Source organism: Fundulus heteroclitus, chromosome 23 (genome assembly GCF_011125445.2).
Source record: "Fundulus heteroclitus isolate FHET01 chromosome 23, MU-UCD_Fhet_4.1, whole genome shotgun sequence".
Classification (NCBI taxonomy): Eukaryota; Metazoa; Chordata; class Actinopteri; order Cyprinodontiformes; family Fundulidae; genus Fundulus; species Fundulus heteroclitus.
Genome location: NC_046383.1, coordinates 2,609,596 through 2,635,674, shown reverse-complemented (window position 1 = coordinate 2,635,674; position 26,079 = coordinate 2,609,596). Strand labels below are relative to the sequence as shown.

General features: G+C 38.8%; 1 protein-coding gene across 3 annotated transcripts in view; it reads left to right on the top strand.

Moving 5' to 3' along the window:
- glra4a (glycine receptor, alpha 4a) overlaps nucleotides 1-16,741 on the top strand; it is a 77,349-nt gene extending 60,608 nt beyond the window's left edge. Inside the window, exons 7-11 of one of the 3 annotated variants that reach the window (XM_036127321.1) lie at nucleotides 5,866-6,003; nucleotides 7,354-7,568; nucleotides 8,441-8,590; nucleotides 11,401-11,514; nucleotides 15,491-16,741. In XM_036127321.1, coding sequence (XP_035983214.1) covers nucleotides 5,866-6,003; nucleotides 7,354-7,568; nucleotides 8,441-8,590; nucleotides 11,401-11,514; nucleotides 15,491-15,781 — 908 coding nt within the window. In that variant the 3' untranslated portion in view covers nucleotides 15,782-16,741. The remainder of the gene's footprint in view (nucleotides 1-5,865; nucleotides 6,004-7,353; nucleotides 7,569-8,440; nucleotides 8,591-11,400; nucleotides 11,515-15,490) is intronic. The other 2 variants (XM_036127319.1, XM_036127320.1) reach the window with 2 other exon arrangements.
- The last annotated feature ends 9,338 nt before the right edge of the window (nucleotides 16,742-26,079 follow it).

The following is a 26,079-nucleotide window of genomic DNA, read 5'->3' as shown; positions in this document are numbered from 1 at the left end:
TGGAAAATGGATGGATGGATGTTATTAGAACTATTACTTAAATATATAACAGTATTTTTGTCATTTATAGTAAACACATTTGCAATATAGGATCTCCTGTTTTTGTGTTTTGGGGAGTATGATATGATGGAATACACAAGCCCAATTGTCTTAGCCATTCTTCAAAATGGGAAATATAAGAATACACGCCATTCAAATAAGGCAAATATACAGTATATTGATAACTCTGGAAATGGCTACTGGAAAACAGCTACTTATTAAACTACATGAATTAAAAGTTTTAAACAACTGGAGCTGTGACAAACGAGGCAATGCAAGACGCACGAGCATGGTTGATGACGTTTTCATGTTCTTTTATATGTACCATTTTTCAAAACTATAATGCTTAAATGTAAGATGATATATAGACGTTAAACCACTTAAAAGTTTACAGCACTGAATAAACAGAATAAATGATACCCTCTACCTTTAGTCTCTCCTTACCTTTAGTAGAGATAAGATCTGCCCTTATGAAACCAATTTCCAGGATATAAATAATAAAACTTTAATTCAGTATTCCTTTTATTATGTGACTCACTGCAATGCCTAGAGGTGATCTAATTCTTTATCACAGGGAATTTCAGCTTAGCAAAAAGGTGAAACGGACAAAGAACCTGTGTCATAAAGTAATCTCTGCAGAAGGAGGTTCCACAAATAAATAAGGAAAGCTGGTGTTGTTTTTTATCATCTTTATCTGATCCAATAACAATTTGTATGGGTGTTTGTGAAACTAATCTCCACACTTTCCAATAAGCAACATGATTTATTTCTGCAAATCAACACAAGGTCAAACATCTGGGAAAAATATATATTTTTTTAACTAAACACACATTTTGGATGTGAATTTTAACGTAAATAACTGTACATTATGAATCCATTGTGGGGCTGTTGACTTTATCATAGCAAATTGCTTTCCAAGGAACCTGAAGTGTATATGACCTTTCTATGGTGTTGGTGTTCAAGCTGTTTATCCGAGTACCTCACCCAACATATGAACGGTGGAAATGTGTGGAGTGATTCAATGCTTAGAGATTATAAGAGGAGGATTAAATGTGGAAACATGAGTCATTAGAGTAAAACGGCTGAACTTATACATTTGTATTTTTATCAGAAGCGGTCAGGTTTCTAGAGAGTTTCCTTACCCATATGCAGAATCAAACTCAATAAAAGTTTATTTACAAGGAAGAGAGAAAACTGTGCAACATGAAAGGCTTCGTTGTTCGTGATTCAGCGGCGTCTGAAGGAAGAGAGGCGCAGTTAGATGAAGCGGCACATTTGCGCAGGACTGAGTCAAGTAATGAGGAAGGCAATTGAATGGATTATTGTTTTGGATGGAGCGGAGAAATTTAAGGGGAAGGAGATCCTGGTGGTTTGTAGAAGGAGGTGTGGTGGCCGGAGGGGAGCTCCATAAAGTCGAGCAGATGAAGGTTGGAGCTTCTGACAGAGACTGGACAAAGTGCGGTAGAGCGGGCAGGCAGCTGATGGATGGAGATGGCAGAGCTGCAATGACCATGGATGGATTTTCCCAGAGAGGACTGTCACAGAGAAGATTTGCGGGAGGGATCCAGGTTTGGGGTTGAAACCGAAGAAGGGCTTTCACCCTGGAGGCACAGGAGACACAGAAAGGGAGCATTAGATAAGGTAAGCTGACAAACATGAAATATCTGCCACAGATGAGAATAAATATCCAAAAAGAGTATCAACAAGGAGATACTTGGGTGGTATTCTACAATGATAAACTATCAGGCAAAGTGTGGTCATCCAACAGCTATGTATGTCCTAGCAGACATAGAAGAGATTGCAAACCGATGCGCAGGATGCAGCAGACAGTCTTGCCCTCCAGCAGAGATTCTCTGTTCAGAAAAGACCTCACACCACCTTTAAATATATGTAGAGAGTATTCATAGTACCAGTATCCATTACGTCATCCCGTGAATGACCTCAGGCCGGTCAGACATCTGATGTGCAGATACTCCACTGTCTGCCAAGCTGAGAGATGGGTGTCCAGTCCACAGGTCAACAGAGACCCACTTTAGTTCTGTGAGGTCTGAATGGCAATTAATCGGATCTTAAGTAAAGCGTAACAGCGATAGGAGAGGAAGTATTTACCCTTCAAACTAGCGTAACATCGCTACAGTATAATAAAATAGGAATAATATATGAAATATTTTGTCCCCCAACTGTTTAAACAAAGGTGAGTGTGTGTGTGTGTGTGTGTGTGTGTGTGTGTGTGTGTGTGTGTGTGTGTGTGTGTGTGTGTGTGTGTGTTTTGAGTTACTGTCTCACTTTCCAGTGCCATTAGAGGAGAGGTAATCATTTCTGATTAAAGACCCAGTGAGGATACTTGGCCTTGTGTTGACAAGTGCTAGCATATCACCCAAGGGTGCAATCACCTTGGCTGGAGCCTAACATTGAGAGGACATTATAGGTTTTACTGTCACTACTGAATGTATGCCTACACCATCTGTTCAGAAAAACAAGAGCCATCGTCGAGATTTAAGCGAGCCAAGGCCAGTCTTCAGTCTGGCCTTTCATGCCACTGGTTTATAAAGATACATAAAAGGCTCCAAGCCTGGGATTTTCCCTTATTCTGAAACATCAAAGCCCCATATATGCAGCTAATAAGACATTCTCCTGCCTTGAGTCGTTAGCGTGCGGTAACCTCAACTCTACTTTGTAACTTCAGCGACTGATTAAAAGAACGGAAGAGAGAAAGACTGAGACGGTGACTGTGAAGCGTCTCGCTTGATGAATGGCTTTTAAACATAAGAAAGTAGATGACATGCGACGAATGGTCATTACCTGACCTTGCTTCACTGTTCCAGACACTCTTGCTCATGAATTTCTTTTTTGTCTGCTACGTGAGTCGGTCATGTTTGGAAAACCTTACAGTTATAATTGGCAGAAGGAAAGCAGACCAGTTCATTGTTTTAGGAAGGCATTGCTATTCCGCTCGGTTGTTGTGGGGGGATGTCTGAATGGCAGTTCTTCTCAAGAACAAAATAAGTGTGTTTTTGTGGAAGTGTTTCTCAGGCGTGAGGTACAGCATTGGGTGTAGCGTCTTGAATAATTAATGTCTTTGCAGCTCAGACCCTAAAGGTTTCCAGTAGACGTCAGGATTGTTCAGATGCTCAAGGAAGTCTGCGTTGTTTCATGCTGCATGTGTTTTTGTTACACTGAAAATCACACAGTTATGAAAAGGTGAACAACCTTAAATAAAATGCATATTGACATGTACTGTATATGTACCTGTTTTGCAACTTGTACAAAAAAGGCAGCTGATTTATTTAGCCAGCACTCTGCAAAGACCTTAAGGAACGTGTTTATAGTTGAACTGCTTGTATGGAAAGATTTCGGGTAATATTTGTTGTAAAATCATATAATTTCTCAGTTTGTTTACATTTAATCTAGATTTAAATGAGGATTAAACTGCTTTAACTGTAAAATATTTAAACAAACCCCTTTTTTATTTTTAAAAGTAATGTTGGATTTAAAATGGTATCTGCCGAATGATTGGTAATGATAACTTATTGGATTTAACACCGAAGCGTTAATTTATATTTCATGTAAACACATTGTTATTCTTTAGTTTATTTGAACTGTATAAACCTACAGAGGAGCCCAAAACTATCAATACCTCTGTCAGATCTAGGTTTGAAGTAGGCATTTAATTTTTGTTACGTTTTTCCTTAACAGAAGTAATAATCAAAATTCAAATTCAATTCTAAGATACTTTATTGATCCCAAAGGGAAATTATATTAATGTTTAAAGTGACGCAGCGAGAGTCCAAACATGAATCGCAAAAAGATTACAGATACTAAAGATACAGGTTATGGTGAGTAGACCTTCCAACGTCAAAGACTTGGAGCTCATCACCAAATAAGAGGAGTTTGATTTCTGCAATGCCAACGATTTTTCTACTGATTTTTGAGAAGGGCATAAAGTTCATTTAAATTTAGAATGATTTTAGGCTTAACTGTAAAAACATCTTCTCTGTGTCTTTCTAGGTGAACAAACCTCTCTTTGAATTTAGACAGGAGCTGGATAAAGCCCTAACAAACAGCTTCTATCTGGAGGATATTTACTCGGAAAAATCAGGATTGTAAGGGTAGCTAGTTGTGCTGCATCAGTCGTACATAAAGTCTGATTCCCTTTCTGTTTGAGTCTAATTACACATTTCAGCTGTGGGAACCTTTCCAGGAACCAGGGGGGTCATTACCCACCTTCATTAGCACCTCATTTAACAGCGTAAAACCAAATTAAAAGGGTAGAAATATACCCCAGGAAAAAGGCTCTGGTAGGGAGGTAGAAACTTCTCAATTACCAGGAACTCTTGAATAAAGTCTTATGTAGCGAGCATGCTAACCATTGCAAATTGATTGTTAACTTTATTGTTAAACGTAACAGAAAACTTGAGCTGTAGGACATAATGACCCTTTCAAGCAGAGGAAACACTAAAAGAAAACCAGCCAAGGTAAATAAATCTTTGACGAAAATAACCTCGGGCCCATGGCTATCTGTAATGTTTTTTGTTTACTAGCGCCCTCAGGTTTACATTTTCTCTACAACAGTTGTTTTCAGCAGTCACTTTTATACGGTGGCCGAGACGTGCAAACCAACAACACAAAATCTGAAACACTTTTGCAAATCTTCAAATTCACATTTCATGAAACAATTTAACGACGCACAAAATTTGTTTCAGATTTTGTATTGTTGGTTTGCACTTCTTGCCCACCGTTCTTTTAACCTATGGTGTAACACTGAGTAGGACATTAAAATCCATAGTGATAATAAACTGGAAGTTAGAAGCAGGATTTTGGGAATTATATCTCACCTTAGGGGTTCCAGTTGCAAACTGGAAAACCTGATGAATAACCTCATTATTGTGCTCAGTAGCAATGCTAACCAATTTTAGCAGCAGTGTTCTCTGCATTTCATACAATTAAACCATTTAGCATCAGGGTCACCAAGATGTTAGAAACAATTTCTGCAGTTACTTAAGGGAAACATAACCAGTCAGAAGTCCAGATAAACATAGTTATTGCAGCTATCTCTTCCTTTAACACCACTGTCATGTGTATCAGACTTAAAGGGAGCATATCATGCTTTATAGTTGTTCCTTTTCACGTTTAAATCATTCAGTTGTGGTCTATATAAAGTGGGACTGCAATGCTTAGGTCTGAATTCCTCATTAATTGACCCCCAGCTCAGTAGCAAATACTTCAATGTAACAGTTCTAAAAACGTAATAGAAACAGAGAACACTGAATGGCTTGTAAAATATCACTCAAAAATAATATAAAGATGTCTAGGCAACACCTGGACAAACTACATTCAACATTTCTGCACTCCTAAAGACTCCAAGTAAACCACAAAATCTATTTAAGAGCTAAAAAAGTGGATGTAGCATGACATGTCCCCTTTAAGAGCCAAGGATGGTGGGGAAACGTCTGATTTTAAAAGTCTGTTTCAGTTGATTTTTCAGACCTTTGAAAATCCAGTGATTGCCAAAAATCATGGTGCATTACAGTTTGCCAGACAACAAAAGACGCATCCCTTCTTTTGTTGTCCATTCCTCATCTGCTGAGTTGCATCTGGTTAGGAGACCCTGATACAAGAACGTATCAGAACAGCACTGCCAGAATAAGACTAAATAAAGGTCAGCTGTGTTATCTCAGTAGGTGTACTTACTTAAAGAAACACAGACAGGTGTATTTAAGATATCTAAACAACATATGTTGAAGTAAGCCTGGTACATTTTCTCAACACTTCTCTCTGAACTGAATATTGCCTCTGTCTGCTGTTTCCTTTGTTCTCCTTTCACAGTCGGTTACACCATGAATGACCTGATCTTTGAGTGGCTGTCTGACAACCCTGTTCAAGTGGCTGACGATCTCACACTCCCACAGTTTGTGCTGAAAGAAGAAAAGGACTTGGGTTACTGCACTAAGCACTACAACACAGGTGCAGAATGCATTCCGGTCGGAGTACTATAAAAAGCAATGACCCAATCAAAGCCAGTGCAAAGTGTGCACTTAGTATAATACCTTCTGCAATGATATGCTAATATTAAGAAGATTTTTTTTTTTGTTTACCAAAATATAAATCTGCAATTTTTTTGCAGAAGTATTCACACACTTTTTACATGTTTACCCTTTTTGATGTTAAAACCAAAAACTTCCATGTATTTTCTTGGTAATTTCTGTGAAAACCAACACAAAAATTGTGCACAGTTGTAAAATTAGAGGAAAACAAGTCTATGAACAAAACTCTGAAAGGTGTATCTTGCATATTTATTCAACCCCTTTTCTCTGAGCCACCTGAATAAAATCCAGTGCAACCATCTGACTTTAGAACTCGCCTACTTATAAAACTTTACCTGTGATTGATTTATTGACAGTATAAATAGAGCTGTGAGGGTATCGGAAGTTAGTCTGACAACTTATATGAACAAACAACATCATGAAAACCAAGGAGCTCTGCTGCAGAGAGCCACAGATCAAGTGGAACTGTAGTTATTAGTCATATACTCCACAAAATTATAGTTTAAGGATATCCATAGGAGCTTAAGTTGTTAACATTTTTCCAAAAGGTGGCTCACATGCAGAGATGTTTGGTAGAAATGTAAAATGGCACATCACCATGGTGAAACACGATGGCGACAGCATCATGCTGTGGGGATACTTTTGTTTATCAGGACAGGAAATCTACTCAGAGTTGATATAAAGATGGATGGAGCTAAATACAAGAACAATCCTAGAAGGTTTCCCTTCCAGTTTGACAACCCTAAACATGGCGCCATAACAGAATGGATGAAATTAAAGTTTATTTTTGTGTTAAAGGAGCAATAAGTAAGAAATGACTGTAAAATTTACCAAAATCAGTGTGTAGCCCGTGTTTACTTACTGGCCTATTCGAGGTCCAAGCCTATAAGTAATTGAGAATCTGTGACAGGAATTGAATATCGATGTTCACAATTGTTCTTTAGCTAATCTGACTAAGTTTGGCCTGTTTTTCAAAAAGGGAATAGCAACATTTTTGTCTGTCCTTTCAGCTGTGACTGCACAAAAAGGTGGTGCTACAAGTTATTAATCCATGAATGCAGACCACACTATTTAGATTTGTACAACATTTAGATCAGTTTCCTCGCACTACACAGTTATGGTCCATCTTGTGCTGCTCAATCGCATTAAATCCCCATGAAATACTTTGCAAATGTTGTTGCAACTTGCAATATAAAAGATCTGGAAGAATTCAAGGATTATGAATATTTTGCAAGCTCCGAGTTAATTAGCTCTTGTACTGTTCCTGCAGGTAAATTCACCTGCATCGAGGTGAAGTTTCACCTGGAGCGGCAGATGGGTTACTACTTGATCCAGATGTACATCCCTTCGCTCCTCATAGTTATCCTGTCCTGGGTGTCCTTTTGGATAAACATGGATGCCGCGCCAGCCAGAGTTGGTCTGGGGATCACCACTGTGCTGACGATGACCACGCAGAGCTCTGGCTCTAGAGCTTCTCTGCCGAAGGTATGTAAAGCTGCAGACTGGCTATGGTTAAAATTATTTCAAAATAGTCAGAGACTGCAAGACAAAGGGTCGAAATAAGTAATCTACAAAAAGAAAGCAACATACGTACGTCTGTTGTAATAGCTTGAAATTTCATCCTCAGAAATCAGTGAAAGATTTTGGAGCCAAGTCTGTGCACAGGAAAAAAGCATCACAACAAACAGATCAGTGAATATATTAAAGAGTTTCAGCTGAGAATCTGACATTTTGTTTTGACATTACCTTAAAAGACCTAATTGCTGCTTTTGAAATAGTGTTACCTTTTGGTCCTGTTAGTTCCTGATCAGACTAGAAAGAACTCAGAGGGATGGGGACACATTATTTAATCTCAGCCACAAACATAAAAAAAAGAGAACGTTGGTTGTTGAAATCATTCAGAGAAAGATTTAGTTTGAGGTTACTAGCTTGGAAGTATTTAGTCATCATTTTGCACGATTCAGATCCTGCTAAGTGATGATGGGGGAAGATCATAATAGATGCATAGTTTCCTTCGTCTCTGTTCCACTGCTTGCTTTTTCAACAGCCAGCAAATTGCTGCCTAATTAAGTGGAGCCTCCATGCAACGCTCGAGCATTACTGATGTGCTGTGGCATGTCTTCTTTTATGAATGACACAGCTGGGGCACTCCCCGGGTCTCTGCCGTGACCTGTCTGATCGCTCTGCGTCAGCTGCCCACAACTCACTGACTCATTTTCAGTTCTAGGTCATCCCGGACATGAGAGTCGGTGCAAAACCAAGAGCTGAAAAACGGCTGGACAGTGAGAAACCGACAGATTCTCCTCCAGCCACACTGAACGACTCTTGATTACTCTGTGGTGTTTTCCTGTTCTTAGGTGTCCTACGTGAAGGCCATTGACATATGGATGGCGGTGTGTCTTCTGTTTGTGTTCGCTGCCTTGCTGGAGTACGCAGCAGTCAACTTTGTCTCGAGGCAACACAAGGAGTTCATCAGGCTGAGGAAAAAGCAGCGGCAGCAGAGAATAGTAAGTGTAAATTGTGCAGAAACACAGACAGCTGAGGGCTGTCTACAGGAAGTAAAGCATTCAAACTATCACACGCTGAGGCTCATTCCTAAAAAGCGGGCACCAGGTAAAGCACACACATACACAACCCCAACTCCTTGTCAGCTCCTATAATGTAGACTTGTGCCTGCTGCTATTGTGGCATGCTGTATATTCTGGACCTGACAACATCAACACGCTACAGCTGGCTGTCATATTACATGAGGAAAACCTTCCCATCTCAGTGGAGCTCATTTCCATGGTGGGCACTGACCTGTGAGGAGCTTTGAGAACCTTCATTTCTGTAACGCTGTTTGATACAGAAAAACAACCTTTCCATGATTCTAGAGAAACTGGGATCCTGTGGACCTGGCTTCATACATTTCAAATATCTTCTCAAATGGATAAACCTAATTGTCTCCTTGCTTTACTTCACTGTAATATTTTAATCAGAGATAAAAGATCAGACCAAAACAAGTCATTCTGTGAAAGGTTAAAGTTAAAATTGTTTTGCTTTTAATTTTTTGGCATCCAGACATTTTCATGAGTTACGTTCAACAATGCAGTGCAGAGACGATGTATTTGTTGCTGATCTTGTTTAATATATGTATATATTATATATATATATATATATATTATTTATTTATATATATATATATATATATATATAGAGAGAGAGAGAGAGAGACATACATACAGAGACAGAGATAGATAGAGAGATATAGATATATATCTAGATATAGATATATATATAGAGATATAGATAATACACACACATACATCATACATACATATATATATATATATATATATATATATATCTGTCTCTATCTGTATGTGTGTGTATATATATGTGTGGTATATATATATGTATACACATATATATATATATATATATAGATATATATATATGTATACACACACATATATATATATAGATATATATATATATATATATATATGTATACACACACATATTATAGATATTATATATATATATATATATATATATATATATATATATATATATATATATATATATGTATACCACACATATATATATATATATATATATATATATATATATATATATATATATATATATATATATATATATATATTCATAGATAGATAGATAGATAGATAGTGTTGTTTGATATAATTGCACGGCCTGCTTCTGCATATCTTTTGAAGGCCCATCTCGCCCTGGTTCCAGATTTGGCCGTAAATGAGAAAACATTGATCAAGAGGTAAAACATTGTAATATACATATTTAATTTATTAGGAATTAAATATGGAGACAGAGTATTACATTACCATTTGTAGTGTTCATTATATGGTGCCCTCATGGTGATGCAGAATTCTGTCTGCTTTTTTACAAGTCTGAACATATTTTAAAAGGCTGAGTCACCTCCTCTGTTTTTCAGGAGGAGGGGTGATCTGTTCGAACAAAGAAGGCTGTTCTTCCCAGTATGGGGTCAGGCCGCAATGACCTAACACCCATAAAACTAAAGTTGCATGTTATCTTACCCAGCAACTGAGAGGAGACATACCTTACTGGCTGACTAAGATATTTTCTCAACAATAGATAGATAGAAAATATGGATGCAGTGCTTGATGTTAATGTTTCCTGCTGGTGGAGCGTGTTCTGTGTACGTTGACTCCAACCTGGCTTCAGCATCAAGCTAAACTAGAACAGGATCTTGCCGGATGGTCATCCACAGGCCACCACCCTGCAGAAGCTGTGAAAATGTTGTTATGGATCATAACGGGTGCATATTTAGTGCGGAGTTCGCACCAGAGCGAAGCGGAGCTGGACACAGTGTGAACTGGAGGTTAGAAAGCACAAACAGGATATAATTAATAAGGCAAGACTAAGATGGTGCAGCAGTTATTTAGATTAATCAGCCAAACTCCACAAAACCTCCCATAATCAGAGTGAATAACAAACTTAATATTAACTTTCAAACTGTGTTATTTGTTTTGTTTGTTTGCTTTTGTTGTTGTTATTGTTTTATTGCATTAGTTTCTGGACAAATAAAACATCTCAAATGCAGAATTTATATTAATGACCGGCAACAAAACCAAAAACAACTCTCACGCTCTTATGCTATTAATGTAAGGGCCATGAGTTTGCAGTTTCAGATATTAAGTTACTTGTTGTAATTTTTGTCCATTAAAGGCATTTTATTTTTATATCATGGTGTGATTTTATCACACAATAAGGAAAGTTGAAAAACTAAAACAGTTATTTTTTTCCACAGACAAGGCATCTTAACAATACCTTTAAATGCCTTAGAGAGTGGGCAGCCTCACAGATGTGTTTCTCTGTATATGTGGACGAGTTTACCGGGCAGTCTGCCATCCTCCATCAGTACAGGGGAGAGAAAGTAATGGTCTTTCAGGGAAAATGATGTCCCATGTCTACATCAGTGGCACAGTTACTCCCCCAGAGATGTTTGAGGTCACAAACTATCCATCTGAGAGGAATCAACACACGACCCGATTAGTTGTACTGGACCGAAGTTGTGTTTCCAAAGGAGAGCGCAAATCCCAGACAAACACAAGGTTAACGATTCGGTCTTACAAAAAAAAAAAAAAAAACTTAAAAGAATCAATTTTTACTTCCATTTGTAGTCTTTGTTGAATACAGCTTATATTTACTGCTTGGGGAATATTTATTTCTCCTGACAGACCTTTTCGCTCAGCCTTTCTGAATAATTGAATTAAAGGTCACATCAAAGCAATAACTTTTTTCCCCCCTCTTTTGTTTCTATTTTCCTTCTCTGATGGAGGCGGTTGGCAGTCGGGCTGTGAGCGTTGAGTCTTTGAGGAAAGCCAATGACGTTCCTGGTAACAACTCGGCCTGCAGAAAACTGAGTCAGCATTGCAGCGCCTGTGCAAGGGTAAAAAAAAAAAAAAAAAAAAAAAAAAACGAATGAAGCCCGTGTCAACCCTGACCTTCCAACCCAATTTCTGTCTGTGCCTCCCAGCCACCCAAATTGATTGTGTTGTGAAAGTTTTACCTCGAGCGTGAATTTATCCTGCCGTCTTTCTCTCTCAGCCAAACCCACGTCCGGACTTATGAACCCTATGTGTCTCACCTTCTGCCCCTCTATGCCAGCATTACACCAACCTCAAATCCCCTCCCTTAAGTCTAATATTTGCAGGAAGTGGTTAAAATACAATAACAAAATTCTGTCTTTTTTTTAGTGATCAACACAGAAATGGTTCGATACACAAACAATTTACCCTGCTTAGTAGGGCTGAACGATTTTGGAAAATAATCTAATTGCAATTTTTTATCTTAATATTGCGATTTAATGTGATCACCCAGCCCCAGTTTAATTTATCCTGTCTTTTTAAACATATACAAAACAACAAATCAATTTGTTTCCATGCCGTGCGGATTAGTTGCTAAAAGACCCACAGCATCTAAACTTGGAGCAGTAATGATCGCAGTCTGCCTACGAAATATTTCAACCTATATTACAATTTTGACTTTTCTCTGCATTAACCACAAGCAACAAAAATGGCCTCTAAATAAAGATGTTTGTAAACAAGGACTATTTAAAACAAGAACTTTTAATGGTTCTAATAATCAGAATATTATTCAAGAGAATAGCTTTTAATTGATTGGGAAAACAATCCTTGTTCAACAGAAAGTGCAACCAACAAGCAAGTCTATGTATTAAACAGATTGACCAGAACTTAATGCTATGTATGATTATATAAACTCTAAAACAAGTAAAGTTAGATTATCTCACTGCTGCAACTGTCTTCCCTTCCATGTGAAGGCAAACCCACTTTAAACATTTTACTGACACCTAAAGGACGTGTCTAATTCCCTAATTGTTACATAGCCAAAAATTTGCAGACCTCTGCGATTTGGAAATTGCGTTTTTTAAAACCGCGATTATATTGAAAATGCGATTAATTGTTCAGCCCTACTGCTTAGATAGTAACATAATAATGGGTGTAAGTTTAGTTGATACTACACAGAGCAAGTGTTGTTGCCGCTGAGAGAACAGAGCAGAGATTACAAGCAATTATTATCTTTGGAGAACCGTACTCTTAGACCCTAGCGCATGATGTACTGTATCATTTAAGAAAGTGTAGGCGGAATAATGAAGCTGCGCTGGAGGAGCAGCAACTCCCTGTACCTTGGCTGTGTGGTGCAATTTGTCATTTGGACAGCATATAGTAACCGCGAAGCAATTCACAACCAGGCTGCGGTGATAGAAGGAACTTTGTTGGAAATTAAACTAGCAGATCTGTTTAAACTCTAAAGGTCCACAATGGAGATAAAAGGGGTCAGTTATAGGGAAAGTGTATTAAATGCATATTTACCAGTATAAATGGAGCAGAGACAGTGCTCGTTCCCATTAGTAGCCTAATGTTTGACGGGGGCTTTCAGTGTCTCTGTTCCAAGTACGCCCAGAGTTTGGCAGCTGTCAGTGTTGGCGAGAGAGACATGAAGGAAGAGGTGAAACGCTTGGATCAGAGCTTTCAGAGCCCTTCACACTGACTGCTAATCATCCAATTTAGATCACACATCTTCACTTCCCCCCGTTAAAGTGAACCCCTGCAAGTGTCAGCGAGGCTGTCAGAGTTAAGCTGAACGTCTATAAATATTCACTTCAAAGGGCAGAAACAATGCCTCACTCACTATAAAAAAATAAAACGACGGCTTTATTTGAGATAAATGGGAAGTCAAACGTTAACTCATTACCTTATTGTCCTTTCAACTGTTTTAAGATCAGTTATTATAAGACTTTGTTAACATCTGGAGAGGATATTTTTAAGGAAGGTGTCTTTTGAATATTGCATTTGTCATTAAAATTCGGCACATTTTCTTTGTCAGTTTTTTCTGATAGAATATTTAAATAAAATATAAATACATTTTTAGACTAAAAAGGCTCAGCAAAGCATGAAGGTTCTGGGTTCAAATCCAACCCTGGGTCTTTCTGCATGGAGTTTGCATGTTCTCCCTGTGCATGCGTGGGTTCTCTCCGGGTACTCCGGCTTCCTCCCACAGTCCAAAAACATGACTGTTAGGTTAATTGGCTTCTCCAAATTGTCCTTAAGTGTGAGTGTGTGCATGGATGGTTGTTTGTCCTGTTTGTCTCTGTGTTGCCCTGCGACAGACTGGCTACCTGTCCAGGGCGTACCCAGCCTCTCTTCCAGTGAACGCTGGATATAGGCACCAGCAACCGGGTCAGCAAGCGGGTCAGAAAATGGATGGATGGATGGATGGATGGATGGATGGATGGATGGATGGATGGATGGATGGATGGATGGATGGATGGATGGATGGATGGATGGATGGATGGATGGAAGACTCAGCAATACAATTATGTTGTGGCATATTGTTCCAGAATCGGGACGGACACTGCAAAAACCCAAATCCTCTGTGTTTTAAGTTGAACCGTGATCATCTCAGTGCTATTAATGGAGCATTTTAATTAAATAACTGGTTGCCCAGACCATTGTTAACCTTAAAGGTAAGTAATATAATCTTAAAATAAACATGAAGAACGGACAGACAGACAGGGTTACCTTGCAGAAAACTAAAGTGATAATATGACCATGCTTTTAATATGTGCGCTGTACACTAAATCTCCAAATGATTGTTGCAGATGACCGCTTACTGAGGCTGATTATCCTGGATGTTCTATCCTGTTAATAGGGAGTTGTTCCTTTCTCCTGTCGTTACATGCTTGCTTAGAAGTAAATGTTGTGGCATAGCCTCTATGCAATCACTCAGTCTTCCTTAGTTTCATCAATGGCCTTGTAAACTGAATTAGACTGCTTTGTAATATGACTGAGATAAAAACTGGAACATGTGGAATTGCCTGTGAACATTTTTAAAGGGTTGCATTGAATTGATTGGACTGTGTCGTTCTGGTTATGAACAGGCCCTGTTTTTCACATGAAGGGCCTTAGAGGACATCTGCCGTTGGTGCAATTAAAAATGGATTTAATTCAATAGAGGTGCAGCAGCAATTTAGACCAACTGTTCAAGGTCAACTTAATACAAATTGCTGTGATCAAATTTTTCATATCGACTAAAGGCCAGTAATAACTTTTTTAGTTGATTCATTTAATGCTGAAATTAAATCATGTTAAGTAAGGTAATGACTTTAATTACACTGTTGCAACAGGTTTTAAATCCCTGTCTCACTATTGTTTCTATTTTTGTGAAATGTTTTTAGTTAAAGGACCCTATGCAGACTGGGCATGTGTGCCACTGCTGCAACACCAGATAAGAAGATAAGAAAATCAGTCCCATGCTGCAATATGAAGTTGGACTTTTACTTTTGATTTATTCACCTCGGCATGCCGAATGCTTGGAGGGGCTGACATTGAATGAGAGCTGGATCAGTTTTCTGAGAAATTCCACTAAGTATTATATAAACACAAAAGAGTGTTCATAAACTCTGTAAGGCACAGTAAACCTTCAGCTCAAGATGATCAGATGATCATTAAGTGAGGGAATTGAAAAACGATTAGATGAGAACTAAATATTTCATCCTATATATCAATTACCCTATATATCTGTTGGTGGAGCACCATAAGCGACATGTGAGCTTCATAAATGGTACATAATCATTTATTATGGTATTATTTCTGACAACCAATTTTTAACTGTGTGTCCAATAATCAGAATAGTAATCAGAATAATTTTCAGGCATCCATGTTGGTCTTATATTAGTGGGTTTTAATTGTTGAAATCCACCTTTTTCTCCGAAAAATGCTTTCATTTACTGCTGCAGTTTTGAGCAGCTTGACTCCAAATGCATCTGGAAATCAGCCTCCTGAGTTAAAATATGGAGAGAAAACCCGCTAAGAGAACTTTTTCTCCTGTGTTCGCTCTTACAGGAGGAGGAACTCATGAGGGAGAGCCGTGGATTTTACTTCCGTGGTTATGGACTCGGTCACTGCCTGCAAACCAAAGATGGGACCGCCGTGGAAGGGCCCACAGTGTTCGCCCCTCTGCCCCCAGTCACCATGTATGACGGAGAAGTTCTTCACAAGCGCTTCGTTGACCGGGCCAAACGGATCGACACCATATCCAGAGCCGTGTTTCCCTTGAGCTTTCTCATATTCAACATCTTCTACTGGATCACCTATAAAGTGTTGCGACACGAGGACATCCATGCAAACTTGTAAAACGCTTTCTGCTGACATTACGTGTTGTTCTCAGAACCAAAACTGCCTGTTAGACCCATTACAGCGAGTAAAAAGAGCAGGACGAAGGAGCAACCGCTGCTTCTTCAAAGCCAGAACAAGAAAGGACGAAAACGTTGTGCTCAGGTGCGTCTTCAGGATCTCAGCCGTGAAGAGCTGAGTGGCTATTCGCTGGTGTTACTGGTCACCTTCTCGTACGTGTGTTTGTTTGAGCCGCTTGGATCACGACAAATCAAAATGGCGCTGATATATGTGGGTTTTATTTCAAATGATGGATTAAAGAATTTTGAAAAGTCGATTCTGGCTGAATGAGACATACTGACTTGAATTTTGACACTACACAGCTTTAAATGAATGTTTTTGACAAGTATAAAGTTAAAGGAAAATTTTTATAACTTTAGATTATCACATTGCTATATGGGTGATGGGGAATTTGATATTCATGAATATTCAGTAAGTGATAATGATTCAATTTTAAGTATGTGATTAATCGATTATATCTGTATGTATGTACAACTGTGTATTAAAATGTATATAAAGAAAGCTGTTCAACTGCACAAAGCACAAATATGTATTTCCTTTTTGTCAAAATTTAAATAAATTGTTATTCTGGCAGGAAACATTAGATTTTCCTTTTCTTTAATCAAAATATTCAGCCGATTACTTGCGAGTGCATTAGAAACTCAGTCACATCCTGACTGCGTGATGCACAATTACTTTCCTATTTCAGCCCACTAATAGCTCCCATCAGCTCAGAGATCCCAAGAGGGAACATAGCTTAAAGTAAAAGTGGAAATTAAATACCAAAATGCAAATGTTACGGATGCAAATAGGTAAACGGTTCAGATCAGTGCCTCGGAGTCTTTGTGTACGGTTTTATGTAACTGAGTACCTGTTGAAGGAGATGGATGGGACCTGCCCGTTTATTCCCCAGGGTCACAGGAGGCTTTGAAGGTGTGGGCATGAAGGGGTGAGGTGGGGAGAGCAGGGAGGGAGGACCAGGGGTTTTTAAATGGGAAATCAGAGGGTTGTTTTATCAACTAATGAGTTTGAAAGGCGCTTGGTGTTCCTCTGCTAATGACTATGAATTGAGAGAGGCGGCTGGAGCCGACTGTCCTTTTTTTCTGCAGTCCTAATCAACTCCTCTGTATTATTTGACTCCTCTTTCATTGTGAAAGAGTGCGTTTAATTCAGTCACTCCACATGTATAGGTGTGTGAGCTCATGCTTTATTTCCCATTCTACTAAAGTGTCTAATTCTGTGGATGCAATTTTAACCCGGTCTCTTATAATTTCATTGGGATTTTATGTATTGGATCAACAAATTGGCCCACTCTGAAGTGCTAGGGAAATTAAACATAGTTTTTACTAAAAAAAAGTCTGAAAAGTGTGATATGATCTTCTATTTATCCCCCTTTTGTTGATACCACAAACAATCCAGTGCAACCAAATACCTTCAGTAGAACTTCATAAATAGTGTCTCTTTGTGTAATTAATCTGGGTATAAATACTGCTGTCCCGTGAAGGCCTCACAGGTTTGCCAGAGAACATTAGGCAACAAAAAGGAAGATCAAAGGCAACACCAGACAGGTCAGGGATCAAGCTTTGAACATTTCATGGAGAATTATTTAAACCATCATTTGAAAGGGGAAAGTGCATGGTACAATTGCAAACCTACCAACCTATAAATGCTATTCACCTAAATTAACAAGAGGGGCAAGAAGAGGATTAATCAGAAGAGAAACCAACAAGCCCACAGCTCAGTTGACAGGTCAAGTCATTTTTTGCATGCACTCTCCAAATCCCGGCGTTAAAGAGGAAAGCCTCGATGCCAAAAGCAATTGCTATTCAATTCAATTCAATTCAATTCAATTTTATTTATATAGCGCCAAATCATGAAACATGTCATCTCAAGGCACTTTACAAAGTCAAGTTCAAGCTATAATTGTGATGCACAATTACTTTCCCATTTCAGCCCAGTGATAGCTCCCATCAGCTCAGAAATCCCAAGAGGGAACATAGCTTAAAGTAAAAGCGGAAATCAAATACAATACAATATTTGCCAAGACCAAAAAGCTCTTTAGTCTTAGTGCCATTGTGCTGTGAGGGTGAGTTTCTTCTCCACGGACAAGAAAGCAGGTCAGCTGATGGGGGAGATGGATGGTGATAATTACAGGGCAATCCTGGAGGGCAGCTGCTCCAGGGCTACTAAAGACCTGAGACCGGATCGGAAGTTCACCTTCCAGCAGGATGACAAGCTTAAACTGAAGTCAGAGCTACAATGGGTGGATTTAGATTACAGCACAGTCATGTGTTAGCATGGTCTAGTCAAAGTCCACCAGAAGTATATCAAATTAAGAAGACTTTTTTTTAAGTACTGTATGTTCACTGATGCTCTCCATCCAATCTGACCTTGTTTACGCTACTTTGCAAAAAAAGAATGAACAGCAACGTTTTCTACAGATGTGCAAAGCTAGCATGGTCATTACCACTGCTGTGTCTGTATTAAATGTGCTTCTAATAAGTATACACCCATGGGGACTGAATACAAATGCCCAGAGAATCAGATATAAAATATACTTATTCTATGAAGATACATACACGAAAAGGCCAGACTTTTTCTTTCCCGTTGTTTATGCTTATATGGCATTTTTCTACTTATATCTTCCAGTTTCTAGATAATATTTGATTCAGAATGCTGCATCTGCTTGTTGGTCTTGTTGTAAAGTAAATACGTCCAAAAAGAATGCAATTTAATAAGAAGTACACTCATCTATAGATCAAACTAAGGTGGTGTAGTAGATTTTTGCTATAGCACACTTATAAAAGGTGAGCCTAAATACATATGTACACCACACTCATCAGATTTCTATTAATAAACATTTTGAAACCAGGTATTGATATTTTTCCTCTTCACATAATGTATTTTGTTGGTGTTGATCAATCACATGAAGTGCATTAATGTACATCATATAAAATGCATGTAATAAACAACATGATTACACTCTAATTACACTGTCTTACTCCAACAGTCGACAAGCTTCAGTGTAAACAGCCGCAGCTCTCTCTGCAAACCTTTTATTATGAAGGGGATGTCAGCATCCTGGTGATTGTAAGGTACTGTAGAACAAGTGTCCAGGAAGGTGGTCAGTCAGGGCCAGGGTGGTCATAGGGAAGTTCGGGAGGGTCCCAGTCAGCCGGTCGGTTTCAAGCTGTTTTTTTCTACCGCATAAAATGCAGCCAGAAGGCACAGTGCAATAGTGGGTTAAATAAGCAAATATACTCATTTTGGAGAACGAGGAAATTGAGAGAATGTAGGAGAATGAGATGGGTGGAGAAGAGCAAGTTTGTGCAGAATGTACCCAGTGCAGAAAAGTAACCAACCTGTTTTTGAAGGGGCCAATGTCAGCGGGGACGACAGTGGACCTTGCAGCAGGGCTGCAGCAGGTTTGCAAACAAAAGGCCCCTAAAAGCCCCTATCCCATCCCAGACTTGGTATATATTATTTTTGCATTTTGGACGTGCCCAGGACACACAGAGCTTCAATGTCAGCCTATGAACCATTTCACACCATATGTGTATAAATAATTAATCTGCTTTATTGAATTAAAATTAATGTCAATCCATACAAGCTGACGCCTCAGCTTGTATGGTCTTAGTTATCCGGGTCATTAGAACGGCAAACAGGCTTAAATCGCAGGCAACCGGACTTTTGCAAAAGGAATTGCAGATGAAAGCTTATTTCAGGAGAGACGCTGTGTTCAAGGTTAAAAAGATAATACTTGAATAAATATGTTCTATTTATACATTAATAGCCAATAATTCCTACCAGCTCAAGAAAAAAAAAAATCAAATATGCTGAATAATTTACTGACTTTGTTTGTGTGTAGCGCTTTTCTTATGTTGTTTTTCTATTGTATTTGTGTTCTAACACTATAATACTATAATGTTCATTACTGTTGTTCTTATTGATATCAGCAGCTCAGGAGGCCAGTGTCAGTCGGGGTCCTGGAGTTAATGTAGAGGGACAGGATGACTGTGATGGGAGTCAGGAGGAGGAGGAGGAGGAGGAGGAGGAGGAGGAGGAGGAGGAGGAGGAGGAGGAGGAGGAGGAGGAGGAGGAGGAGGAGGAGGCAGATGAGGTTGGACAGGAGAAGGAGGAAAATGTAATGGATGAGGAAAAGAAGCAGGAAACTGGAGCAAGAACCACCTAAAAAACAGGTACAGGTGCAGTGTGCAGGGCTGGGATGGTAATAGGTATATTAATCTCTTGCAATCCAAAGCTTGTTGTCCAAACCAAGGCTTTTTGAAATCTTAAAACAGGCAGAAAAATTATTAATTCCAGGCTTGGAATAGCTTGTATTTCAGGACACAGCTTTCGTTTTTGTCCCTTAAACGTGCATTGCACAAGTTTTAAAATTAATATAATTTATTTTCTTTCCCATACATAACCTTACAATTGCCCGACATGTAAAATGAGTTATTCTCTATTTACCACAGTTGCCTCTATAGGCTCCATTAGTCAGTTTATGAAAGAGTAATTTCAGGTCAAATCATCTGGCCGTGTTGTGCCGCGCTGTGTGCTCTCGTTCAAAATCTTCGAACTGCTGTTCACCTGTTACTTTGTTGAGAGTCTCCGCGGCCATTGAGGCATTAGCGAGAGAACACCGCAACTGTTTCACAAGATGGTCAACAAGAGACCAGCAACAATCGCAGCTAAGACCCCATCACAGACTCTGCACAAGAGTAAAATATAAATAAAAGATATCTAGTGTGACAAAAGGGCAAACTTGGAGTCTGATCGGCGTTGGAACAAAACAAGAGTTTTCAAGCAATGGTAAGCTCTCTGCCCTACTGTGGCTCCTTATTTCACCACCTCCATGCCGTGCTACTTGAATTGACACTGCTTTCTTGTAAAATTATTTATTCAAACCACCATAAATATTTTCCATCTATTCAAAATGCTCCGACTGCAGGCGGGTGTCAAGCTTCAAAACGGGGTTTGCAACCAGGACGAGGCAGCAACAGCTGTCTGTGAGACTGACTACAGAGATGGAAAGGCAATCATGGCTGCCTGAAGTACCTGGAGAACGAATTTTGCTTTCATGTGAAGTCGCCAATAAAGCAGAAACAACACAAGAAAAATTTTTTTTTGAAAATGAATAAATCGGTAGAGCAGAGGTCTGAAAAGTCACTGGCAACAGCGCTGCTGTGACAGAGACGGCATAAGCCTCCTCAGAAAGTGTGAGGGTGGGGGGGGCTGTCTGTCTTTTCCCTGTCGCAACTGCAATTTGTGGGAGTCTCAGTCTGGTAGATACCTGAGCCAACCAGCTACATGAACCGCATGCATAGTTTTTCTTATCAAGAGCGACCCGAACCTTTGCAACCGCTGACCAGACTAGTCCAGGCAACCAGGAAAACCCCCCTTTAGCATTTATTGTAAAAATGGCTCCTGGATCCTGCCGTCCTGCAACTGCAGTATGGCATTTTTGTGCCTCTCACAAATGTTCCATGTTCCATGAATTTCCGGTCCGTTTCAGGCCAAACAGGTCGGTGTTTTTCTTCTTTCTGGTCTGCGCAGCCGCAGTAATGAGCTAGCGAGAAGCCACCCTCACGGCCACAGGTGGCTCAGCATCAGGCTGAGTCAATCCGATGCCTAATTTAAAATGCAAGTAAGAAACTGGAGCGAGTTACAGTAGCAAAGATGCTGGAGAGAAACGAGAAAGAGATAATATGAGTGGGTTTAGGACGTGTTCAGTGGACACAGAACATTAAAGGTTTCACTATATGTGTATTAATAATCACTCAGCTTAATCAATTAAAATGAAAATCTGTGTTCAAAGGATATTTTATAGCTATTGGCTACATCCTGTTTTCTTGTGTTTCTACATTAACACTTTTTTACAAGCCCAAGAAAAATAGAAATAAGTTGTACATTCTGTAATGTTTATTATTATTGTTGCTGTTATTATTAGTTGTAGCTGAGGAGGCCAGTTTCAGTCGTAGAATTGAAGGTATACTTGTAGTTACTGTGAATGCAGTAGGCATTCACAGTTATTGAGATCCTCTTCCGCCTTTTTACTGTTTAAAGTTTGATTCACTTCTCCTCCTACAGTTTTTCTCCGATTTCAACCATTCAACTTATAAACTATTCAGCTTCTTCTGGAATCGATGGCTATATCTTTTTGTACTTATATCTTTTCAACTTTTTAAAATATTCAGCTTTTTCTGCACATTTTCAGCTTTTTTTTTCTCCCATAGGAAATGAATGTAATTCACTAAAATTCCGCTCATTTCAGCTGCTTTTTGACAGCTTACTGCTTCAGCCTACTTTCAGCTAGAAACGCCATTCAACTTTTAAAATGTAGTGATATCTTTCAGCTATTATGGTCTATTTCAGCTTTTTCATATCTTTTACCATTTTCATATAGTACCTTCTTAAAATAATTTTGGCTTTTCAAGAAATTCAGCAAATAACATGCGTTGCTATGGTCGTCAAGGAGGCAGTTATAGAGTGCACACTCTAGAAATTCAACAAATTCTTCTTCTCCGAACAACTTCTTCTCACTCGCTCAATTTTCAACCTATCCACATAAATTATACATCAAAACGTAGGAATTTTTGTCTGGAATCAGGAAATGTAACCCTCATTGGTGTAGCATTTATAGATTTTTTGCAAATCACCTCAGAGCGACACAAACCCGAAACCTCCCCCATTCATTTCCTATGGAGTGGTTTTGAAAAATGACGTCTGAAAATCCAAAACATCACACGTTTTCACATCGTCGCTACTCATAAACCGTTTGATGTACAGGCATGAGACTTTCGCATATGAATGTCCCAACCCTTCTGGCACTCACAAAAAAGGAATTTTGTGGATAACTGTTACGGTTTTTCCGCAGGAACAATTTGTTCGGGAGTAGCGAATGTGCAAAATCCTGAAAATGCTTTAGAGCTGCATTGTTCCACATGATCCACTTTTTTACATCGTCGCTGTGCCTACACCGATTTTTGTACAAACATAAAAATGAGCAGCATAGTCCTCAAAAGCCTGCTGATACTCACAGTGAAAGAATTAATTTGATATCTCTTATACTTTTTCAGCTAGAGCGATTTGTTCGGGACCATTTTTAGACGATTTTGGAAATTTCTTAAAAACTTCCTTTAGATCATAATTTTTTACGCCTTTATCAAAATATTTCCAGCAAAAACCAATACCAAGTCTTCTTCCCCTATCCGTTAAGAAAGAAACGCAGAAAAGATTACGTCTCTACCATTTACGGATCAGGAGATATGGAGCGTTGTGCGAGGCAAAGTTCTCCATTATAACCCAATGGGACATATTGTGAGCAAAGTCTCTTCACTTCGGTAGACTGGCTGCTGCAGGTGTGTCAGTGAGTTTCCATGACGACGGAACTCTGAGGCCCAGAGGGAGACGCTCCATTGAGATACAATGGCAACTTTTGACGCCCGCTGCGGCGGCTGTGATTAATGTAGGAATCTGAAATTCGCACAGTCACTTCCTCTTAACATTTTAAAATTTTCAAGTGACTTTCAGCCATGTGTCACTTTTCTGTCCAATTTTGGATTTCAAATGCTTTCCTATTGGGCCTTTGCTTCCATCAGGACCTGGCATGATAACCAGACACAACCCAATTGGCCAATACAGCACCACCCACCTGTGGGAAATGGCGCTACTGACCATTTTGGTCAAATGTTGAGTTCTGGGCCCAGGTGTGGTGAGGCTGAGTTGCTAAAGGAGGCCAATCTGACCCATGAACTTTGGTCATATTTGGCGACATTAAGTATTGGCACCCCTATTTGAGGCACTTCCCAGTACAGGATTTGGACCAAACTGACAGAGTACAATCACCCGGTGATCCTGAGCACAACCATGTTAGCGGCTAATGGTTAGCATGTTGCTAATCGGAAGTAGCTCGAGGAAGCTCGGACAAACTTCTGCTTTACAGAGTCTATACCTCCTTTATACAGGATGCTCCACAATAAGTTTGGGCCTCGTCACGTAAAGCATCTCCAAGTTAGGAGGTGTCAAACATCCAATGCTTTTCAATGGGGGCGAAACCCCTTATACTCCCTAGAAATGCAGGCCCATATATGGCTACAGTATATTCAAGTTTGAAATTCTACTTCTGCTTTGTTAAACGATTCAGTGTTTAGAATGAGTTAGGAAATGTTTGGTGCCTTTCCCTCAGTTTTTGTCTTCTTTTAATCATTCAGCTATTGTTCTTTCATGTTCAAATTCTTCAACTCTTTCAAATTCTTCAACTTTTTCAACTTCTTCAACTTTTTCAACTTCTTCAATGCTTTTCAGCTATTTTTCTCTTCTGCAAAGATCTTCTGCATCTTTTGCTTAATCATTCAGCTATCTGCATTCACAGTGCATTTTCGCAGGAAATGCAAATTTTTCTAGTTAATATTGACTTTGACTTTGATATGATATGATAACCTCCTTGTTTAGTAAACAAGGAGGTTATCATATCATATATATATTTTTTTTTGGTTTGCACATATCGGGGGGAGTTATACAATGTAGAACAATGCCACTGCCTGTTATAAATAAATAAGTAAATAAAAATAAAGCACAGCTCCTTTCTCCCTGATAAACAATTGCCACTTTTTGTCAGCTTAACCAATGTAATCAAGTTAACTGCACTCATCACCTCATTCAACTGATTAAAATCTGTTACATGAACTTAAACTTAAAAAGAGAGACGGAAACTTCAAATAATCCATTCTGTTCACTTAAGAAAACGAGTTGCAGCTGTGATCCACAGAGCACGCATGCAACACCACGTAACGTCATGGTCACATGGTACACTCTCGCCCTTCCAGAGTAAGTAGACTTTAATTTAACTTTAATCCTTTTTATGATTTATTTTGGCACACTGTTTGACTTAACCAGGTTTTGTATTGAATGGTCGTCTAACGTCTTTTAATGCCATATTTCCTACTGTATTTATGTTAAATTTTTTTAGGAAACTAGCTAGCTTGTTGGGCATCTTTCTCCCGCCCACAACATGCATTTTCTACCTGGACATCTGATAAGTGTTAACGAGTATTTTTTACAACAAAAACAATTATGTTTCCCGTAGCTTTTAACTTTTACACCGTTGTAACCATAGACATAATATAAGAGTAGACCCCGCATTGACTGTCGCGGCGCAGGAATTACGGCCGCCATCTTGGGGCGGTCGACCTGCTACCCTAACCTGCTGATTCAAGCTGAACACACTAATGATACCTCAGCATTGTGCGGCGTATTTTTGTTTAAATCGACGGACTATTGACGTCAGGGCTCGAGGGATAACTTCACAAGTAAGATTAAAATATATTGTTTATATTAGAATGTAATTTTTCTAATATTAGATAGAGAGATACAGGTCTACATGTCCAAGTTTTTGTGACTTAGTCTCTCAAAATTGCATCTACTCCGTGAGGGCATCAGAGCTATAGACATTGGTGAATAATTATATATGTATGTATGTATGTATGTATGTATGTATGTATGTATGTATGTGTATGTATATATATATATATATATATATATATATATATATATATATATATATATATATATATATATATATATAATTTGCTAATGTCTAACAAAGCTCTGATGCCTTCGCAGAGCAGCTGCTCTATCTATCTATCTATCTAGATAGAACATTTTTAAACATTTTTCTCTTTGTATTAGCTGTAATTCTACGCAGATTCATCGGTTTCTTGCTCATGTTTGTTCCATTGTGCCAGAGGAGAGGACAGCCTTTCCCACCTTTTACTAATACCGCTTTTTTCGGCTCATTTTGTTGCCTCTATATTTCAACCAATGTTTAAGCTGTTCTACACAATGTCTCGATTGAAGCCTGTAGAAATGAAGCTTCCATAATGATTGGTGTGGCAGTTGTTGCCTTTCTGGTTTGTACTTTGGTTGTCCGAACATTCGGAATAGACCGATTGAAAGCCACAATCACATCAGCTCTCATCCCCTACAGTTTTAAAACGCTTTCTAATCCACTGTTTGTAATGGACCAAAAATGACCAAAAAACATCTAATAGCTAAAAAAAAAACCCTGCTAAAATAAAGTACATTAAGTCTGTCTTCGCTCTTTCGTAGCATATTTGGTTATGTGAATGTGTTCCTTAGGTTTTTATTTTTTGAAGGGGTTGCTTTTAAATGCTCTAACCTACACGATATTGAATCCTGTTTTTTAATGGCTGTATTTCTATTTATTGGAGATAATAATTATATTATTTCCTCTG